Raw genomic sequence first — 19,943 nt, 5'->3', positions numbered from 1 at the left:
TTTGAGTAGAGAAATGTATTGAATGAATAAGAGAATGTAATGTTTTTAAAGTTCTCTATCCTTACTTTCACCTGTTCATGACTTTCTAAATCTCTGTGCATCTTTGCCCTACAGAGTCTGTGGGAGTTTTTTCAGATAGACTGGCTAGAGTCTTTCGTATTGACCAAACTGTGCCAGATAAATGGCATATTTCCTGCTTGGGCATTGTTAGCCCCATAATGCTGGGGTGTACACTCTGTCCTTACCGTGTTCTGGCATGAGTTTGGAAGACAGTGTCTGCTCTGATGAAGGTCAAGCAGTTTGACTTAGGCAAAAGCAAAAGGCTTAGAGGGCAACTAACCATGGCCTCATTCATTCCACCTGCTTTTGTGCATCTTGCTTAATCCATGATGGTCTATGACTAGTCTTATCTGGTGATAACGTGTGGAAACCTACCACATCGCAAGTGGCAGGATCCAGTCAGCATGAAGATTCTATTTCCAGGAATTGGCTGGAAACTTACTTATTTTAAACTGGATGAGCTAGGCCTGCAGACATAAACGGCTGCTAAGCTCCTTGGTATCCAGTGTGGAAAATTGCCTTCTCTCTGTCCTCAGCATTTGAATATGCTGCCTATTGGGAGGAATTCTCCACTGAAAAGAAGCTCCCTGGCATGCCCAGTCAGTTCTTCCCACCCCAGAATCTGAACACTGAGGGAACAGTACAGAAACACAGGACCAGTTGGAGGTGGTAGTAAGTGCACAGGGGTGATGGGCTGATCCTGGGGTAAGGCCAGGTGTGTTCTTGGGTACAGTCATGGAAATTCCTTCTAAGTAAACTGGCCCTCTGCCTTTAGTGTGAATTCTGTGAGCTCCTACTGTACCGCCACGGTTTCCTTTCCCTTTTAAGTTGCCAGTGTTCATTTCAGTTGTTTGTAGTTAAGAACTGGATTGGCACAGACTGGCTGTTCTTGCTATTTCCCTCTGGTGTCCCACCGTGAGCTAGATTTCTCTCTGGAAATGGGGTCCCAACACCTAGTCTTTTCTGAGAAGCTTTAGTGTCTGATTTGGACTTTAGGAATCTCAGGTCCTCATGTTCAAGGTTTTTAAACTTTGTTGTTTCTCTGTGGAACTCTCATGTGTGGAATGCACCAGAATGAAAACACACACATCTACTACACAAAAGGAGAATATTTGCTCCCCTTTCATTTCTTTTCTTCCCTTTTCAGGGGAAAAATGATGTGGGTTTCATTAAATGTTTTTTTTTATTTTGTTTTTCATTAAAATTTTTTCTTGTGGTAAAAACATGTTATGAAATTTACTATCTTAACTGCTTTTAAGTGTACATTTCAGTAATGTTAAGTTTATTCACATTGTAAAACACATTTCCAGAATTTTTTCTCATAAGTCTTGTCTGATCATGAAGAGAGGATGGCTCAGTTGAGAGAAAGAAGACTGTTTTTATAGAAGAATAACCTTTTGACCATTTTCTATGAAGCAAGTTAAAAGATTATTTATGTTTTAGAACTTTTGAATTTTTGTAATTTTAGATTATACTTGTGGAGTATTAATTTTGTACCTAAGCATTAGTTATATTGCTAACCAAATAAGTTTACATAAAAGTTTCCTTGTGTAAGTAATGATTTGGGGGCCAACTGTGACAGCATTTCCCCATTTTACTTTGTTAATTGGAGCCTGAAGTAGACTAGAGATGGTTGCAGCTGGTCTTGAGGAGGTGCAGAAAGGCTCATTACCCAGCAGTGGTTCATTGTGGCATATCTTCTCCTTTTCTTTTCCATGAATGGAGACAAGATGTATTAGCATCTTCTAACCACTGGTGGAGGCTCAGAAGTGCACCACAAAATTTCCTATGTTTTATGAAGTTGTATTGTTCCCAAGTGCAGTGTTTATGTAAGACTTTTGGGAAGATCATTGTGAGGGATATATTTTGAGTATTTGGGGTTATCTTTTGAAGCATGAGGAACCAACTCCCTTAATTAACAGTTTTTCAAATCCCTGATTCATACATAGTTTATTCAAAAGAAAGAGTTATTCATATGTATGTGTGTCACACACACACACACCCACACATAAATATATGAAATACTGTTTAGACAACGGTCTCACAGGAAGTTGTTAGAAAGGGTTATTTAAAGTTTTCAAACTGAATTGGTTATTCAGTGTTATTTTTGTCATTATTTCTTTTGCCCCAGCACTAAAATGAATATGAAAGCAGAGAATATTAGAAAAATGAGAATGAGAAAGAAGAGTGGGAGTAATCAGTTTTATCTTTCAAGTAAGACAGCAAACATTTGGTCTACACATGTTTTTTTTTTATTATTAAGATATTACTGATATACAGTCTTATGAAGGTTTCACATGAAAAACAGTGTGGTTACTACAATCACCCATATTATCGAGTCCCCCTTGTACACATTTTTTTCTTACAGGTGGATTTGGATCATACTGTATATACCATTTTGTGTCCTCCTTTGTTGTCTAACAAAAATAGTTTCCAAATACAGGTAACTTATTTTTTAGATGCACATCATTCCTTTAAAGGATTATTATCATTAATGTTATCATTTCTCTGCTGTGGGCTATTTAGTTTGTTACTAGCCATATTAATTTGCAACTGGCAAGCTATTCCGAAGAGTTTGTTAAATTGAATGCTATTTTAGAAAGTACATTTTCATGTTAGGCTATTTCACTATTTCTTTTAGTCCTCTGTCAACAACAAAAATACTTTGGGGCATACTGTTGTCAAGATATGATGGGTTATGTTCGTGGCCCCGGATGAGTTCAAGGTCAAGAAATAGCCACTTGGTGAAATGGAAACTAGGAAAATTTAAGATGATTATTATCTGTGTTGTTGGCAAAACCAGAATTGTTTTTCTCAGGGCCTAGGGCTGCCCAAAGTCACAGAATAAAGATAGCCCTTTGCCCAGAGCATCCATTTGACTTGAGGATTTTTAATACATTGTGAAACATAACAACTTTTAGTAGCAAGACAAACACTGTGTGGGGCAGGATGCCTTGACTGATTTCCCTGAATTTTTAAGATTAAAATGCCATATTCAATTTAAGAAATTTAAGATTAAAGAAATTCTACATTAGCAAGGGCTACTTCAAAGTATATCCTCCAATCCCCTAGATCAGGAATTGGGTCACTTGGTGAATACTTTAGACTTTGTGTGCCACATAGTTCTCTGCTGCATATTCTTTTTGTTTGGTTGTTTTGTTTTGTTTTCTAACCATTTAAAAATGTCAACATCGCGCTTGCTCACAAGCCCCTCCATTGCTGACCCCTGCTGTAGACAGTCCATTCACACTTCCTGCTACCTCCCGGGGCTCCTCAGTGATCACACTTGAGAAACACAGGATTAGCTGTTCCCCAACTCTCCTTCATGCAAATTAAGCATATCTTCGGGCAGAATGGAGCAGAATTTAGTGATGCACTGAAATTTTGACCTATGTTGAAGCCTGACTGGCTGCAGCAATTATGTGCTAATAGAACTGTTCAGAGACAAAAAGGGAAGCTAAAGTTCCAAATTTTATTGTTACTCACAGGAGATTGTGCTCTGTCTTTAAAATGTAGACATTATTAATGTAGGGTTAATGGCTACATCTAGAGAGCGAAGCCCTGCAAGTAGCCCCACCCCATTTGCCTCACCTCTTTACCCAGTTGGTTGCCAAATCCTGTCTTTTCACCTCCTGCATAAGTCGGTACTGTTTCTGTCTCAGAACTCAATTTGAGCAGGCCTTGTTGTTGATCTCCCTCTAATTGACCAGGACTCTGGTTATTTCTCTCTCGCCCATGCTCAGCAAACCTTATTACTCTTAGGACATTTATTATCTGGAGTGTTTTTTTCATGTTTTTTCCTTCAGCTAGGCTCTGAGTGCCTTGTGCTTCTCCTCAGCTGGCTCTGTGGTGTCTTTACTGCAGTGTCTGGCACCTTTTGTGAAGCTAGGAACATAGAACATACTCAATAAAAATTGTTACATGAATGGGCAATAGCTACAGGTGTTTTCAGCTGAGTGTGTGTAACCAGTTTTTTTGGGTCTTGCCTTGTCCAGCATTTGAGTTCTTGTTCTAACAGCAGTCAGAGCCAAGTGTCTCCAAAGCAAGCTTACTGAACCTTCTGAGTTTCACGATGAAATCTGTTTGGGAAATTGCCTCAATTAGAAGCTCGCATATCCTGCAGTTAGTATTTTCTTAGGAAATTTGATCTGAATTTAAAAATCAGTATTATTCTGTCTAAAACATCACTTACCTAATCAAGGAGGTCTTCACTTGTCTTACCTTAGATGCTCTTCATGGCAACCTCCTGGATGCTGGGAAAGGAGAAGCTGGGAGGTAGGGAAGGGGTGGTGATGCTCATCACAGATAGGCTGTAGGCCCAGAAAGGTCTCAGTTTAACTAGATGTTCTTAGCAGTTTTATCTCTTTCACATAGTCCTTCTGTCTGAATGTTCAATCTTCCATTTTCACTTTACTGAGATGTCCGCCTCAGTGTTCTACAGTGATGAGGCCCTGGGGCATGTCTTCCTTAAAAACGATGCCTTGTGCTGTGAATATTGAAAGGCCATCCCAGTTGTGCTTTCAGCCATTTATCTTAAGTAATCCAAACTGGTGATTTTTTTTCCATTAAAATTTTTCTCTCATTCTTAGCCTTTTGCAGCAAAGTTAATGAAAAGGAAACAGAGCACTTAAGATACCAGGGCCATGTTAACGCCAATGTTCAGACAGTAAAGCCTGTTGACAGGAAGGTCAAAGGTGAAGAGTCAGTTTTCCTCTGCCCTTATTTTCATGTGACCTCTCCCAGGTCCCCAAGATGTATCTTCTTTATGAGGTTCTGCTTTGAGTTTTATGATCACCCTGTTCCTCATACTAGTGTCTATAGTCCTTGATTTTAAATTTAGACAGTATTTACTTTTTTCTTTAAAAGATGACAAATTTACATTCTTAAAACTTCTCTCATTATCTCCCCCATTTGATTTACACACACAACATTGTTAGTTTGTAAGTCTCATTCTCTTCTGTAACTGTAATAACTATTACAAAGTACAAATACAAATACATGTTATATTTGTATTGTTTTAGACATGTAAATACTGTTCTCTACAGAGCTGTTCAGTTGTGTGAGCAGTGAGAGGAGGGCAAATAATTCTGTTTTACTAACCTGTGGTTTACAAAGGACATAAATGTCAATAGCCAAGAGATTATCTTTCTTAATTAATTTTATTCTTTCCACTTACTCCTCTGATATTTCTTAAAGTTTTATTGCTGGTTTCTTTTCCTGTTGAGTGCAAAAAAATTTTTCCCATGCAATTTCAGTTGGTGCTTGTAGACCTACCTGCTTTCTCTTCCATCTTGTACCAGTAGGGTTGGAATTAGGGATTTAAAAGCCTCAGCAGCATACCCTTTTTTTGGTATTTGGCATAAAAATTGCTAAATGAAGCTGTTTCAGACAACTGCATCTCACATATCCTTCCAGGATTGGAACTTTCAACTGTGTTTTCCTTTATACTCAGATTCCATAAAATGGAACATAGCATTAATGGTCCTTATCCACTAAATGAGGAAACTGCCCAGAGGCTACCCTCAGGCTTAAAAGACATTTTTAGAAGGAGCCTGTGCTCATTTTCTGCAGCTACAGCAACTCATAGTCTTAGAAAGAGTGGGGAACCAGGTTTGCTGTGGCTCTCTGAGAACTGGCGACTGCCATCGTCCCTCTCGAGCCTCGTGCTGTTCTTGCTCCTTGTACCGTCCTGTCAGCGAAGTGTCACGAGTGAGTGTGGGGAGTGGGACAGCTTCCAGCGTGGCTGCCGTGGGCCCCCCTCACTGCTCCTGGGGCACTGGATGGACGGAGCACGTCCCTGTCTCTGTCTGAGATGGTTGTTGAGCCCATGACATGCCATCATACAACCGGTGATGTCCCTAGTGAGCTCTGAAGAAAGGCTCTTGTGGGCTCTGCCAGTTGTAGATTTTATCAGGAGCTTATAAATGTCTCTCACACTGGTTCTCACTGGAACACAAACAGAAGTGCAGGTGAAGGAAGCTTTTTTTTCCCTTTTTCTTTTAACAGTTGTTTAGCTTGCTATATTCTTAAAATCGTAGTGTTTGGGTAAATGTTCCATTAGTAAAAGTGTCAGTTATGCTGATATCTATATAATTCAGAAATTTTCTTTTCATAGGCAGTTGACACTACAAAGAAAGTGAATTTTTCATCCTTTTTCCTAAATGTAATAAAAATGTATTGCCTTCTGAAATGGGGCAGATTTATCTTGAATACACTTTGTGTGTCTGTCCCTTCTCAAAAGACATATTATCTGATCATTGTTGTTATAGTTACAGAAGGTTGATTGTCCAGAATGTGCGATTTGCAGGTGTGCATTTACAAGCACTTCAGAGACAGTATCTTTGACCGTAAGAAATTCAGCAAGCCTATTTAGAGACTTCATAGTGAGTTTTTAAAATACAGTCTTTTTAACTTTCATAGTATGAACTCTAATATATATTTTATTTATTTATTTATTTCTCTAATATATATTTTTAAAAATGGAGGCCTGATAATTGAAATGAATATAAGAAAACAGATCTTCTTCTTTATTGGGGAATGCCTCAGGACAAAATATAAGAATGTATATCTTAATAGGATGTGATTGTAAAATTTCTGTTTTAAACTATTTCACATCATACTGTATGTTATTGTCTCTGAAAGGAGTTATTAACTATTAATAAATCCTAGATTTTAGGTTAGCAGTCCCCCACTCTGCTTAAATATGACAAAGAAAATAATTTAACCTCTTACTTGAGATTCATCAGGACACTCAAAAACTTTTGAATGTCAGAAAGTAAGTTTTTGTGCAGTTCTTTAAAACCTGTAGTTAATAGAGTAGAAATAGGATTTACTCAAATTATGTTACTAGCATGAGGTTAATCTAAAGCATGGCACATTGGTCATTAACTAGCAAACAGAACTCATTCATCCACTTGACAATTACTATTGGTAAGCTGCTGTGCCAGGTCCTAACATTGATTTTAAAAGTGATTTCCTTTAAATTATTCCACTTTTAAAGTTGACTAGCAAATCTTGTATTTGTCACTTTGAAAGGAGTTAATTACCAAAGGGACAGTTTCTAAGCTGTTGGGAGGGAGGGTCCGTCAGTGTGAGATAAGAAGCCCTCCAGCTGTAATGACATAGCACTGAGTTGAGGGACCATAAAATTAAATAATGCTTCTAATCTTGGTAGAAAGTAGACTTAAAGAGAATTTTTATATAAATAAGGAATGTTGCCATTATGAGAGTTCTAAATATCTGAAATTTCTAAATACCTTTGTTAGTAACTAAAATGTAGGAGAATGGTTTTGGTACAATGTGTGGTTAAATGGATTGTTTATAATGTTATATATTCTCTCTATGTGTTACATGTATACATTTTATATGTCTTGTTTTAGATATATGAAACTTGCTTATAAGAGTTTACCGTATTTCCAGTTTTGTGATTTGGTGAATTATAATCATTTTAAGATTAAGGTTTTTAATGTAAACATTGAAACCTGAATTATATGCACTGAGTCTCACTGTAACTTACCTTTTGCTTGTTCACGTGCATGGTATTTTCATGTTAACACTTGAGTCTTTCAAAGTGGAATTCCCACTACGTCTGTAGAGACTGGGTGAGGTGTTGTTTCCCATGTTATTTCTCATTCGTGCATCCTCACTGACATAAGAGTCATTAATCAAGCAGGAGCAGGCGAAAGGCCTTCAGGGAAGGGGCAGCGTTTTGATGCCTGAGCCACCAGTCCTTACTTTTTTCCCCACTTTGTCCCTTCCCTTTCCTGTTCATTTAAACCAGTTATCAGGGGTAAACTTTTCAAACAAGTATCTCTAGTAACTGGAATGTGCAGTGTAACTCCAGGGAAAGAAAATACCAGGACAAAATACCTCTAAAACCAAAATCAGTCAAAGGGAAAAATGAAGTTTAAAACCTGTTTATTGCTTACAAATTGCAGTCCGGGCGGTCTGTTTCTTGCTGGGGCAGAAGGAAGTAAGACCTCCCCCTAACCTCTCAGATTCAGGTAAGCTCTGGGTTGCCCAGGTAATTACCCATTGATATGGAGATGACCTATGAGTCTCCACCCCTGAGGAACGCCTGTTGATATGCAGATGCACTAAAGCAGGCGAGATATTCTTGAAGTATTACAGTTTTACCTACAGTAGGCTACGTGATCACAGCTAACAAATGTGCTATCATTTCATAGAATTCTGGGCTTCAGGGGACTTGTAGTATCTGCTACGGAGAGGGAGGGACAGTCTGAGGAGGTTGAATGCATTGGTCAAAGTCCCATAGCTCAGATGGTAGATTGCCAGCCGCCATACCACAGCTGCTGAGCACGTGTACCAGTTCTCAAAAGGGAATCTGCCCTGGGCGGTGGTTGGTGGGGGTGGAGGTGCACCACTCTTCTCCCCCACTTTGAGCTAGAGCTGGACGGTACAGCGCCTTTTGTACCATAGGAAGAATTTTAACCTATATTCTGAGAGCATTGAGAAGTCTTAAAGGAAGGGATTAAGCAGAGAGCAGTGTGATCAAATTTGCACTTTTGAAAGGTCAGTTTGTCTTCTCTTGAGAGTGATTGGATAAGAATAGGTTAGATCAGAGAAGAGTTGAAAAATTGGGTGCTGTTGCCAAAGTCTAGTTTGGATGAGGGCATTGTGATGTCTGTGATGACACAGACTTGTGAAGACTTTTCCTGAGCTCAGCAGTGGACATATTAGGCTCAGTGTCCCTGGTATACAAGGTGCCCCAAACCTGCTTGCCTCTTGGGCAGAAAGCATTGTAGAGTACAAAAGGCATCAGTCCAGCATCAGTGAGAACTGGGCCCAAATCTCAGCTCTCTCGAGTACTGGCTGTCCAACTTGGATGGCATGATTTTGTTCTGAGTCAGTCTCCAGCCTGGTGGGCTGTGGTGGAGTTTAAACAATGCACAGATCGTAAGACACCCAGCACAGAGCAAATGCCTAAAAATGAGTCTGTTCATTTTCTGCTTCTGTTTCTCTTTAGGATAAAGTTATCAGAGGTACTTATACCAAACTGTTAGACTGCTTCACATTAACTTAGAAACTATGTAGTTATTATACATGCAAACTTGTGAAAAGAAACCATTGGTGAGCAGAACAAGCTCCATGAAGGCTTCTCTTGTGAAAGTAGGAAGAGGAAATGACTCTGAGGCCAAGATGAGTGTTGCAGAGAATAGTTCTTTTCATTTTCATTTGATCGTATTCTCTCTGAAGACAGGCTCAAGGAATGTGGAAACTTCAAAAGCAGAGTAGAAGTGCTCACAGTGACACAGGGCGACCTTTCCGGCTTTCTGTTCACTCTCACTTTTTTAAAGTCCTGTTAACAAAAAAGCAAGAGTAGAATCTGGAGACAACCTTCTGTATTGAAGTGCTAGGATCAAACAGAGCCTCAGGCCGGAGTGGTTCCACACCAGGGAGTGTGGCTGGGCACAGGTAAAGGAATGTGTCACAGGTTGATTTCTGTTGTCATCATTGTACATTCTGACCCTGCCTCAAGTCCCATCCGCCTTCACAGTCAAGGACATTTTTCAGCTCGAACAGAACTAGTCCAGTAGATCTATATCACTCTCCCCTGGTCTGGACGGAGCAGGGGCACATCGTTTATTTCTGGAAGCATTTGTCAGAGACCCAGACACAGGGCTAATGGCTTTTGTTTCCTTCTCCACCTTTTTCTAGGATTATGACAGTTTTTTTGAATCAAAGGAGAGCAACACGGTCTTCTCATTCTTAGGCCTGAAATTGCAGCTGGCCTCAAAGGTAGGCACATCTTTTATTGTTTTAAAATTCATGTTTCTTGTATTGTTCTTAGGGATTAAGGTTGAAGGTGTTGCAGGAATGCATATATAATCTCCTTAATTGTTGGCTTTTGCTCTTTCAGATGCACAATTAGAAACTCTCTGGGGTAGAAACACAAGGAAACCCAGTGTTTTTCCTTTATAATTTTTAAGTGTTGCTACATATTGGAGTTTATTTTTATTATAGTTTAGTTTATTTATAATTTATAATCTCTTCTTCTAAGAATTTAAGGTACCAAAAAGTACTGTGTGCTTTCTATTTTAAAGTGAAAGTTTATACTATTTTACATTTTTTGAAGTAGTCATATTTTTAAGGTCTTTTACACATTTAATTCATTTACATTGGGAGGTAGATCATTTGCAGTAACAAATGGCCAACCTTGGGAAAAAAGCAGTACAATTTCTAAACTAAGCAAAATATTTTTGAAGCCATTTGTTATGTCTTACATGTTTGAGAGAAGATAAAAGGCCCAAGCTTTCTAAGGGTTAGACCTAGAAATGTTGTTACCTCAATTTGTGAAGCACATGGATTCACTTTCAAAATAAAAAGTAGCATTTCTTTAGTAACTAAGGTAATATTTTGATTTTTGTTTTCCATCTTGAAACCACTGTTTTTTTTTTTTTTTTATCAGGTTATAAAAGAAGCCTAGGCTCACTTGGGAAAATTGGGAAAATATAAAAACATATAAAGTAAGAAATAAAATCATCCTTATTCCACCACCAAGAGATAACCACATTAATATTTTTGGTATATTTCTTTGCAGTCTTTATATACATAGCAATTGAGGATTTGACTTTATTTCAAATGAGACTGGATTCTAAAGTGTCTATTTATAACACTGAATTGAAATGAGAGTACATTACTGGGAACTTTGATGTCTGCAAGTAATAGGTCTTTTGAGGCTACCCAGTATTTGTACCATTTTTGGAGCACCTGTGGGAGGAAGGCAGAGATTCTCAGTAATATGAATTATACACCAGCACCTGCAGTTCACAACCAATATAAAATCTTGCTTTGTTTTTACATCAGTAAGTCCACAGATGGTTGTGGGTGGTTTCCATGTATGTTTTAAATAGAGGCAAAACCCACATATATAGTTTTTAAAGTTTCTCAAGACTATTTTATAAAGGTAGGATATTGGAATAATTGTTAGGAAAGTTATAGTATTTTTATAACATCTAATCTAAATATATTAAACCATATTTATCTTCAAAGAACTGGAAAAAACTGGGGTGGGAGTAACATGTAGCAGATGCATGAAATCCAGTGGACATCGTTGTCTTTGCAAAACCTTTAAAAAACATTGTGTGCTTGCCATCTTCTCATTTCCCTGAAGGTGCAGGATCCCTAGAGATGCTGCAGACAGACTCCTTTACTCTTTAAAATATTTATTCCATCAGAAATTTCTCTGGAAGCTGATGATTTATAAAAAGTGAATCCTAGTATTTAACTTAGTTTTCTTGATTTCAGTTGACCATTCAGAGACAGAAGCTCTATGGGGGTACCCACCCACTCAGCCCACCGTTTTCCGGTGCCTGAGATGTTCATCCTGAGCCAGGGTGGAAGTCCATGGGGCAGCGTTTGAGCTGCCCACTCAGAACCATTCTGCCTTGTCCCATCTTGTTGTTCATTTTTTGTCCTGGAAGTCGCCCACTCTGAGCCTGCCCTGTGAGGCCCAGGCAGCACTCACAGCTACAGGCCCTGAAAGGCGGAGCCCCTTTCCTACCCTCCCCGCAGCACAAACACTTGAGAGGGCCAGAAAGCCCACCCGGAGACAGATACAGATAGCATGAGTGTTCGTAATTGCCCCTACACAGGCAGGACAGAGCATCTCATGGCCTGCAGGCCCAGTGTGGGCCTGGGGCAGTTCTCTGAAGTGGACAGGGCAGGAGGTAGGTGGTCACAGAACACAGGCCACATTGGCTCTTGGTGTTTGTCTGGCACAGAATTCTAAAATAATTTAAGTGGGTTGCTTTTATTTAAAATACAGATTTCTCCCTTTTTTTGAGAAATTGGAAGGCATGGAAACCCTGGCAGGACCCACTTCCTCTTGTGGCTGGTTGGCCAGTAGTGGGCCCACCATGTTCCTACCCAAGAGAAAAGGAAGCCTTTTCACTCATAATTTTCAGGAAGAAAATCATCAAGTGTGTTATTTTGGTAGATTCAGGTAGGGCCAGAAATAGAAGTTTCTACTTCCCTGCCATTCAGGGGGAGAATCAAGAGACAAGACAACTGGTAAATCCTGTCCTGGTCCCGGTAGCTAGCAGCTGACCATGGGCCACCCTAGGGATGGCAGGTGTGCTCCTCGCCTGTGGCCGTCCTCCGCAGGCCCTGAGTAGGGCGGCCCACAAACACCTGCCCCGCCCCTGAGCCAACGGAGCAGCACCTCTGAGGAGTCAGCAGGGGTTGGAAATGAGGTTTCCTTTCCACTTTTACATCTGGCAGGTCAGGAAGGTGAGATTTAAATCTGGCCTCTGGGTTAAGGCTATCAGTTTATTTTGATTCCCAATATCTCTGTTCCTTACATTTTCAATGGTACTGCTAATGTGAATTTTCTTGTCAACACAATCCAGTAACTGACTTTTTTTAAATAAATAGGTGGAACCTTAGGGAAGACAAGTGGAAGATGATGGAGGTGCATGTTGGAGCTTCTCTGGTACTCAGCACACACCTGCATACCTGGTGTGTCACTGGGACAGAAACCACGTGCATCACCGGTAGCTTTGCTTGCTGTTAAAAGGTGTTTTTGGAAGACATGGGTATAGTAGGACTGCATGATTGCTTTAAACCAAATCAGGACTGTGGTGGGTTTTTTCTTATTTTCATAATTGCCTGAGTCACCTCACTCACCTGGAGGTACTGTGGCCTGTTTCTTCTGTAGTGACTGGAAGACAAGTGGGTGGCACCATCAGAGAAAACGCTGGGTCTGTCCTGGGCTGTAGCTGATGCCCATGTTGCTCAGATCTGCTTCTCTAAGCATCCTGGTTTGTACCCTTGAAATCAGTTGCTAGGCTATTAGAATCTTTCGATCAGAAGGAAAAAAAGCAATGCTCAATGACAAAGGGCAGAAGATTTTTGCTGCAGATTCACAAGTGTCACTCTTGCAGTGCTTTATCTGGGCACCTGAGAAACAGTTTGGTGTCTTAGCCCCCTTTTGTTAGTGGGGACTCCTAACCCCATGGCCTTCTAGCTCCTACAGGTGTTTCCCAAAGTCTCTGTTGCAATACTGTATTATCAGAACCACGTACAGGGCTGAAAACAATCACTATTTTGGAAAACATGCTTCTTTAGCTCCTGCAAGGGGAAATTTCACCTAAATGTGTAAGATTGCTTAAAAGATGTACTTTAAGAGGTACACTCATTAGATAGCAAATTTATAGTAAAATTATCTGACTCATATCTGAAGGTATGGTCAGCTCTAGCCACTTGTATTTTTAAATGAGGCTCCCCTAATAGCTGCTTATTCTATTTTGTGAAGGGATTATATTTTCTTGAGAAAGGAAGGTCTTGGCTAGATATATTTTGTGAACCCTTGAAGGTCATATTAAAATATGCTAATAATGCTATACAGTTCAATTTTTTTCCTATTACTTTTCATTGCTCTTTTAACTTAGCTCATGTTTCTGGCCAATGCACAACCCCAGGTCTTTTTATAAGAGTAATGTGGTTACATATTCTCATTCCACATGTGAGCAAGAGTGAATTTTCAGAGCATCATATATGAGGATGGTGTCAGAGAATAACTGAGCTGTAGCTGGTGTGTAAAATTTCTGCTACCTTGGAGTGGCTGCACATGTCTATGTCACTAGGGCAGAGCCTGCTTTTCTATGTCCTTGTCCCTGCTTACCTTTTTTAGAGGCTTTGGTTGCCAAACATGGAAGTAGTTTTGAATAGGGTAAACTCTGAGGGATGCCTAAAATATTCTGCTCTTCTCTGCACCCTGATGCTTGACCTGCCGCTCAGAGTCTGCACAGGGTGTTTGTAAGACATTGGGGGAGCAGGACTGAGGCCCCGTCACATGCTCTCTCCCCATAAGTTGCTGAATGTAGACTCTTCAGAAGATGTTTTGAATGCTAAAACTGAAATCCCAGATATGCAGCCCAGGGCTACAGCCAGAAGGAGAGCCCATCACAGACTTCTACTTACTGGAACAGACGCATGAACTACAGTTTTCCCTCCAAAGAAGGCTGTTGTGAAATCATGGTGTCACTGCTTAGTTGGTATTAAATAAGATCCAGTTCAAATTCCACTTGATGAGTCCCAGGGATGATCCAGGAAATTTTTCTTGGAACTGGATATCGTGTTTGAGTTTGGGACCTAAGTTTTGATCATTTCTTTTTAAGATACAGCAACTAGAAAAATGTAAATGTCACAGTGATCTAACTTAACATGTAGTCTTCTCTTGCTAGTGGGCACCAAGACCCGACTTGGTGAGATTGAGGCTTTGCAAGTTAAAATCTGGGGTTGTAGTAACAAAACAATCCTCAGATTTGTTTGTCTTAAAACTTCTGAATTGTTACAGTTACAGTAGGCCGAGTATGGTGCTCTTAAACTGACTCAATACATAATTACTACCACAGCTACATGTCATCTACCCTCCAGCCCACTTTCTGGTTTTGGGATCAGCAAAGAATTAGGAGAGCTCAGCCTAGTCTTGTCTCATGCTTGCTGAGTAACCTGGAAGCATATTGTGTAGTGTTTACCGCCAAGCCCAGGGTCTACATGCAGTGCACTGGGGACCACACTGTTCAGAGAATGTCATGTTCTTACCTGAACTGTTTTACCAGCTCAGTTCCAAGCATGTAGTGATTTTGTTATTCCCTTCTTTAACTAGCTGCCTTTAGATTTGGGTAATCATAGTCTTAAAAATTTAGGAAAGAAGCGATGGAAATTGACATAGATGTAAATGTCAAGGGTATTTCAAGACTAATTTTATTTCCTATGGTGAGCTTGTTGGGGCAAAGGAAATGCTCTTGCTAAAAACCAAGTTATGCCATTTTAAAATTAGATCAGGTACAAAGTTGCCATCCTGCCAGGTATACACAGACAAGAAGAAAATTCAGTCAGGGAAACACTTGCTTTTCCACATTACGGTTTTCTGTTAAAATCAAAGAGGAGAAAGGAAAATATTTTTTTCTCTTAGACTCTAATATATTTTAGATTTGTTTCTGTTTCAAAGATTTATTAACACTCCCACATGGATGTGGTTATGTTATGTGAATTTAATAATGAACTAAAGTTGTTTCTGTCCTCTGTTATTGAAAGGTGCCAAGCCTTCTTTTGTTTTGTTTTTATTTTTTTCACTTGCTTTTGCTATATAGGGTTTTCTTGCTTTTTCTAGAAATGCCTTTCATTTAACAGCTTAAGTGTCAGGGTCCACTTAGATCTGCGTAATTATTATTTTTAGATTTCGGTTTGTATGCATTTGTCTCTATAGGCATTGGTGAACTCTGGATGTTACATTCAGCTTAAAGAGGAATAAATTCCAGAAAACACATGTTCTCAAAGTGGAGTGTTTGTTGCCTACCATCTCTTACACCTTTTCTGATTTTATTTCTGTGCTTGGCTAAAACTTCCCTGTTCATTTGGGAATCTGTGTTTCTACGGCCAAACCTGAAATCTGGGTTAGTTGGACAAGTGCACAGATCCTCTGACCATTGAAGGGCACACGTGCAGCCTTGCCTGTGTGATGAGACTGCATACTTGTAACCAGGATCGGGGCCAGCACTGGATGTCTCCTGGTTGGTTCCAGTAGATGATGAGGTTTCCTGAGTGTGGTGAAGCCAGTGGCTGGTGGATTCTCCCCTCAGTGGGGCACAGAAAACCAGTACAGCCCAGCTGTGGCCCTCAGAGCAGGATTTCCTTTGGGCGGCCACCTCTGAAGGCAGAAGGTGACATTTCTGAAGGCACAGTCCAAGGTTGGCCTCATCACTGAACGGCTTCAAACCTTAAATACCAAGATGGTTGAGACAAAAGAACAGCCGTGCGTTTGCTGAAATGTGCTGAATCGTGAGACAGCCAGGTAACCTCCATGCACTTGTCACCAGTTTTCCACATTTTCCTAGATCTAGAAGCGCAGGTCAGGTGGGTTCAGCCATCTTCTCAATTAGCGTGTGCTGAGCCTCTAGAATGGGATGGGTGCTGTGTGAGCAGAACAATAGTCTCCACCCTCCAGGAACAGAGAAGTGGAAGTGAAACAGCACTTGCAGCTCCATGGAGGTGCAGTTGAGGTGCAGTCTTGTGGGGGGTGGAGGTGGGCTCCTGGCCTGCAGCCCCCAGCCTCCAGGCTCCCAGGTTCCTGGTGGTGACTTGCCATCTCAAATGTGTATAACCTCTGACATTTGTTACATCTACTCCAGATTTTTGAAGTATTTCATACGTGCAATGGATTATATGCGCATACACACATGTAACGTGTGCTCATGTGTACACTGAAATGTAAGGCCTGATAATCAGCCCTCTGAGGGCCTGTGCCCGGCCTCCTGCCTTTCCCTGGAGGCACTGTGTGCCCTTCTCTGACCCTGTGACACACAGGGGAAGTGCCTGTTTGATAGTGGGAACTCTGTGTTGATCATAGCCTTTCTGTCCTTTATCAGTTTACCTCCAATGTATGTACCCTTAAATAATAATAAATGGAATCAATCCATGTTCTGTCACTTCATTTTCATGCTCATTGCAATTGGGTTTTTTGCAATTTGCAATTATTTTAAAATAAGCACCCTGGTTTATTTCCTCTGCTAAGTACTGCTTCATTGTATGAATATATATCACAGTTTTCTCTTCTTTTCCTGGATATTGAACTGCAACTTTCTTGGCAATATGACAGAAGATGTTGCCATAAACATTCTTTTATGTGACCTCTCGTGCACGTACACCAGAGTAGATGCAGGCCTTGGATAGAACCGCTGTATCTTGCAATACAGCACATTGTCAGCTTTAATAGAGGAGCCGGATTGTCCCCGAAGTAATGGTTTGGTACCACGGGTGTGGTGGAATTTCCTGTCCTACAGATCCTCACCTGCATTTAGGGTCATAACACTGAAAGCTGCAGAGTGTACAATGGTGTCTCATCGTGGTTTCATTTTGCACATACTTAATTATTAGAAATTTGAATATGTTTTATTTTGGTAATTCCTATTTCTTCTTGGAAATCCCTCTTCATGTCTCTTTCTATTCTGTTTTTAATTAATTTTGAAAAGTTCTTTGTATTTTTATCAGTTAACGCTTACTTAAGTATTAAAGAAAACAATATTTGAAGTAGAAAAATCTCTGAAGCTATTTCCAGAAGCATGTGCAACTTTATTTGAAGAAAATAAAGTTAAATGCCTATGTTGTATGTGTTTATTGTGCACTAATTTTCAGCTTGTCTGTATGTTCGTGAAAAGAAGATGTACTTTGGAAAACTTTATGTGCTCTAGAAAGGCTTGCTCTTTGTAGCTATTTTAAAGCTCGTCAGTTCCAGTTATTTGGTAGGAAATTACTGTTATGATCTGGTTTTCTGCTACAGAATTTCACCAAAAGAAAATCTTTCTATAGAGTGTTTGTTTACATGTGTACTGTCCTTAGTATTTCATAATAGGCTTAAAAAGATAGGCCATAATGGTGTTACACTTAAAAGAACATTTTGAAAAGATGTATTTAAGTCACAGAAGATTGTATTGAGCCTAAACTCGCAAGTAATCCTTAAGCTGAGTAAGATACAATATAACCCCATGTTTGGTAATGTGTTTTCCCCTGTGTGAACCCACCAGCACAGGAACAAGAAACTCCAGTGCTGGCTCACCTTCTGAGGCTCCTGCTAGCCAGAGGACAGTGTTTTTAATAGACTGAGACTCTGGCATTTGGAAGTATAGAAATTGAAAACTTGGTACTGCTTGTAATGAATGGCACAGAGATTTAGACCTTTTTATAAATAGCACTCTTATATGGCCTTTTTCGTTCTATAATAATAAAATTCACTATAAATAGCTACTGAAAAAGCTTCATTGTGAATGTCTATCATCACTCATATTATGGAAGTGAAAGCTCTTTTGAACCAAACAGTACGGTTCCAAAAAGCCACACAGGATGATTCAGCGCGAGATGTTCCTAGTTGAATTTGTATTGTGCTGTTCAAATTTTGAAGACTTAATTTGCAAAAAGGATTATAAAATATCGCACTAATAATTCTTATATTGACTATGTTTTCAAATGATAATATTCTGGATATGTTGGGTTCAGTAAAGTACTAAAACTAATTTCACCTTTTTTTAAATGTGGCCACTAGAAAATTCTAAATTATATATATGGCTTACATTATAGTTCTATTAGACAGAACTGTTCTGTACCAGCCTCTTTACCTGAATTTACAATAGAATTTACAAAATATAAAACCTTTAAAAGGTTTGTGGGGTGTTGGCAGAATATATCTTTCCTTTATTTGTAATATGAGAGGAAATGTGGACATCTTGTGGAATCTAATTTTCTAAAACTGCTGCCAAGATAAATGCTCTTTCTGTTTTGCTTTGTTATCCCGCTATCTGGAGCACCTTTGACCGGAAGGGGACGGCTCTCTTTCTCCTGAAATAAGAGAGTAAGCATGTGTTGTAATATGGAACATCACTCTGTGCATCCAGTCTACTGTTGTCTTACAAAGTTGCTGTTGTAATTGAATTGGTGCACATCTGTGAACTGAGTCATGTTGGCATTTTAGTGATTTTCCTTCATTTAATGAGCCACACAGATACCATCTATAATTTGCAAAACAGTGTTGAATATCGATAGGATTCATCCTAGATTTCCTAAAATGTTGATTCTGCGTATCTGTAAAGCTCATTTGAGCTCATAAGAATATATTGATTAAAGACATGGATGGCCAACAGGCACATGAAAAGATGCTCCACATCACTAATCATCAGGGAAATGCAAATCAAAACCACATTGAGAGATCACCTCACACCAGTCAGAATGGCTACCATCTGAAAGACAAGAAATAACAAGTGTTGGTGAGGATGTGGGGAAATGGGAACCTTCCTACACTGTTGATGGGAATGTCAGTTGGTCCAGCCACTGTGGAAAGCAGTATAGAGGTTCCTCAAAAAATAAAAATAGAAATGCCATATGACTCAGCAAGAAAATAACACCTCTGACCTAAAAAGGTATATGCACATCTTACGTTTATAGCTTCATTATTTACAATAGCCAAGATACGGAAAGCAACCTAGGTGCCCATCAGTAGATGAATGGATAAATAAGATGTGGTACATACACACAATGGAATATTATTTGGCCATAAAAACAAAAATCCTGCCCTTTCCCAACAACGTGGATGGACCTAGAAGATATTATGCTCTTTGAAGTAACCCAGCTGGAGAAAGAAATAGTGTATAATTTCACTTATCTGTGGAATCTAAAAATGAAGCAAAACAGAATGAACAAAACAACAGTAGACCAATAGACACTGAGAAGGGACTGGTGGTTAACAAGGAGGAAGGATTAGAGTGTGTAGGTGAGGAAGGTGAGGGGATAAGGGGACAGGTTTCCTGTACTAGTCCTAAGGTTACCAGGCAAACCATTTTAGCAGTTACATATTTAGCAGGTAAAATGACTGCAGCATTCAGACCTGAATGAGCACAGCAAGAAATCCCTTCCCAGTCATTGAGTGATGTAGGCTGCCTGTAAGTGAGCCATTCCAGTGACCCAGTTCTCTAGGGACAGCTTTACCAGAATCCAGAAAGGTGAACAGTCACATCTGCAGTGAGAATGGACAAAGGTCCTGGAATCAGATGTACAGGCAAAATGGCATGATAGGGAGTTTGGAGGGTAATGGTGTCTGCCTCCAGGAGCAGCCATCCTGCTGGAAACAGGTCATTTTAGCAGAATGGGTTGTAAGTGTTGGTGAAGACCTGTTTTCTCCCATGTTTTCATCATTGTTGAAAACCTTGTTATTCTCAATGCAAAAAGCCGTTTGTTGGGTAATATTTTCAATATATTGTTATAATTCACATTGTAGGAGAGGCGGAGCCAACATGGCGGCGTGAGTAGGACAGTGGGAATCTCCTCCCAAAAACATATATACTTTTGAAAATACAACAAACACAACTAGC

The 19,943-nt window shown here is 39.8% G+C and overlaps 1 protein-coding gene across 1 annotated transcript in view; it reads left to right on the top strand.

Moving 5' to 3' along the window:
• SH3BGRL2 (SH3 domain binding glutamate rich protein like 2) overlaps positions 1-12,202 on the top strand; it is a 43,586-nt gene extending 31,384 nt beyond the window's left edge. The window contains exons 5-6 of the mRNA XM_057494249.1: positions 9,739-9,819; positions 12,067-12,202. Coding sequence (XP_057350232.1) covers positions 9,739-9,819; positions 12,067-12,129 — 144 coding nt within the window. The 3' untranslated portion in view covers positions 12,130-12,202. The remainder of the gene's footprint in view (positions 1-9,738; positions 9,820-12,066) is intronic.
• The last annotated feature ends 7,741 nt before the right edge of the window (positions 12,203-19,943 follow it).

The sequence above is a fragment of the Manis pentadactyla genome, chromosome 16, assembly GCF_030020395.1.
Source record: "Manis pentadactyla isolate mManPen7 chromosome 16, mManPen7.hap1, whole genome shotgun sequence".
In the NCBI taxonomy this organism is placed as follows: domain Eukaryota; kingdom Metazoa; phylum Chordata; class Mammalia; order Pholidota; family Manidae; genus Manis; species Manis pentadactyla.
The sequence above is the reverse complement of the archived record's forward strand: the minus strand, read 5'-3'. Positions and strand labels throughout refer to the sequence as shown.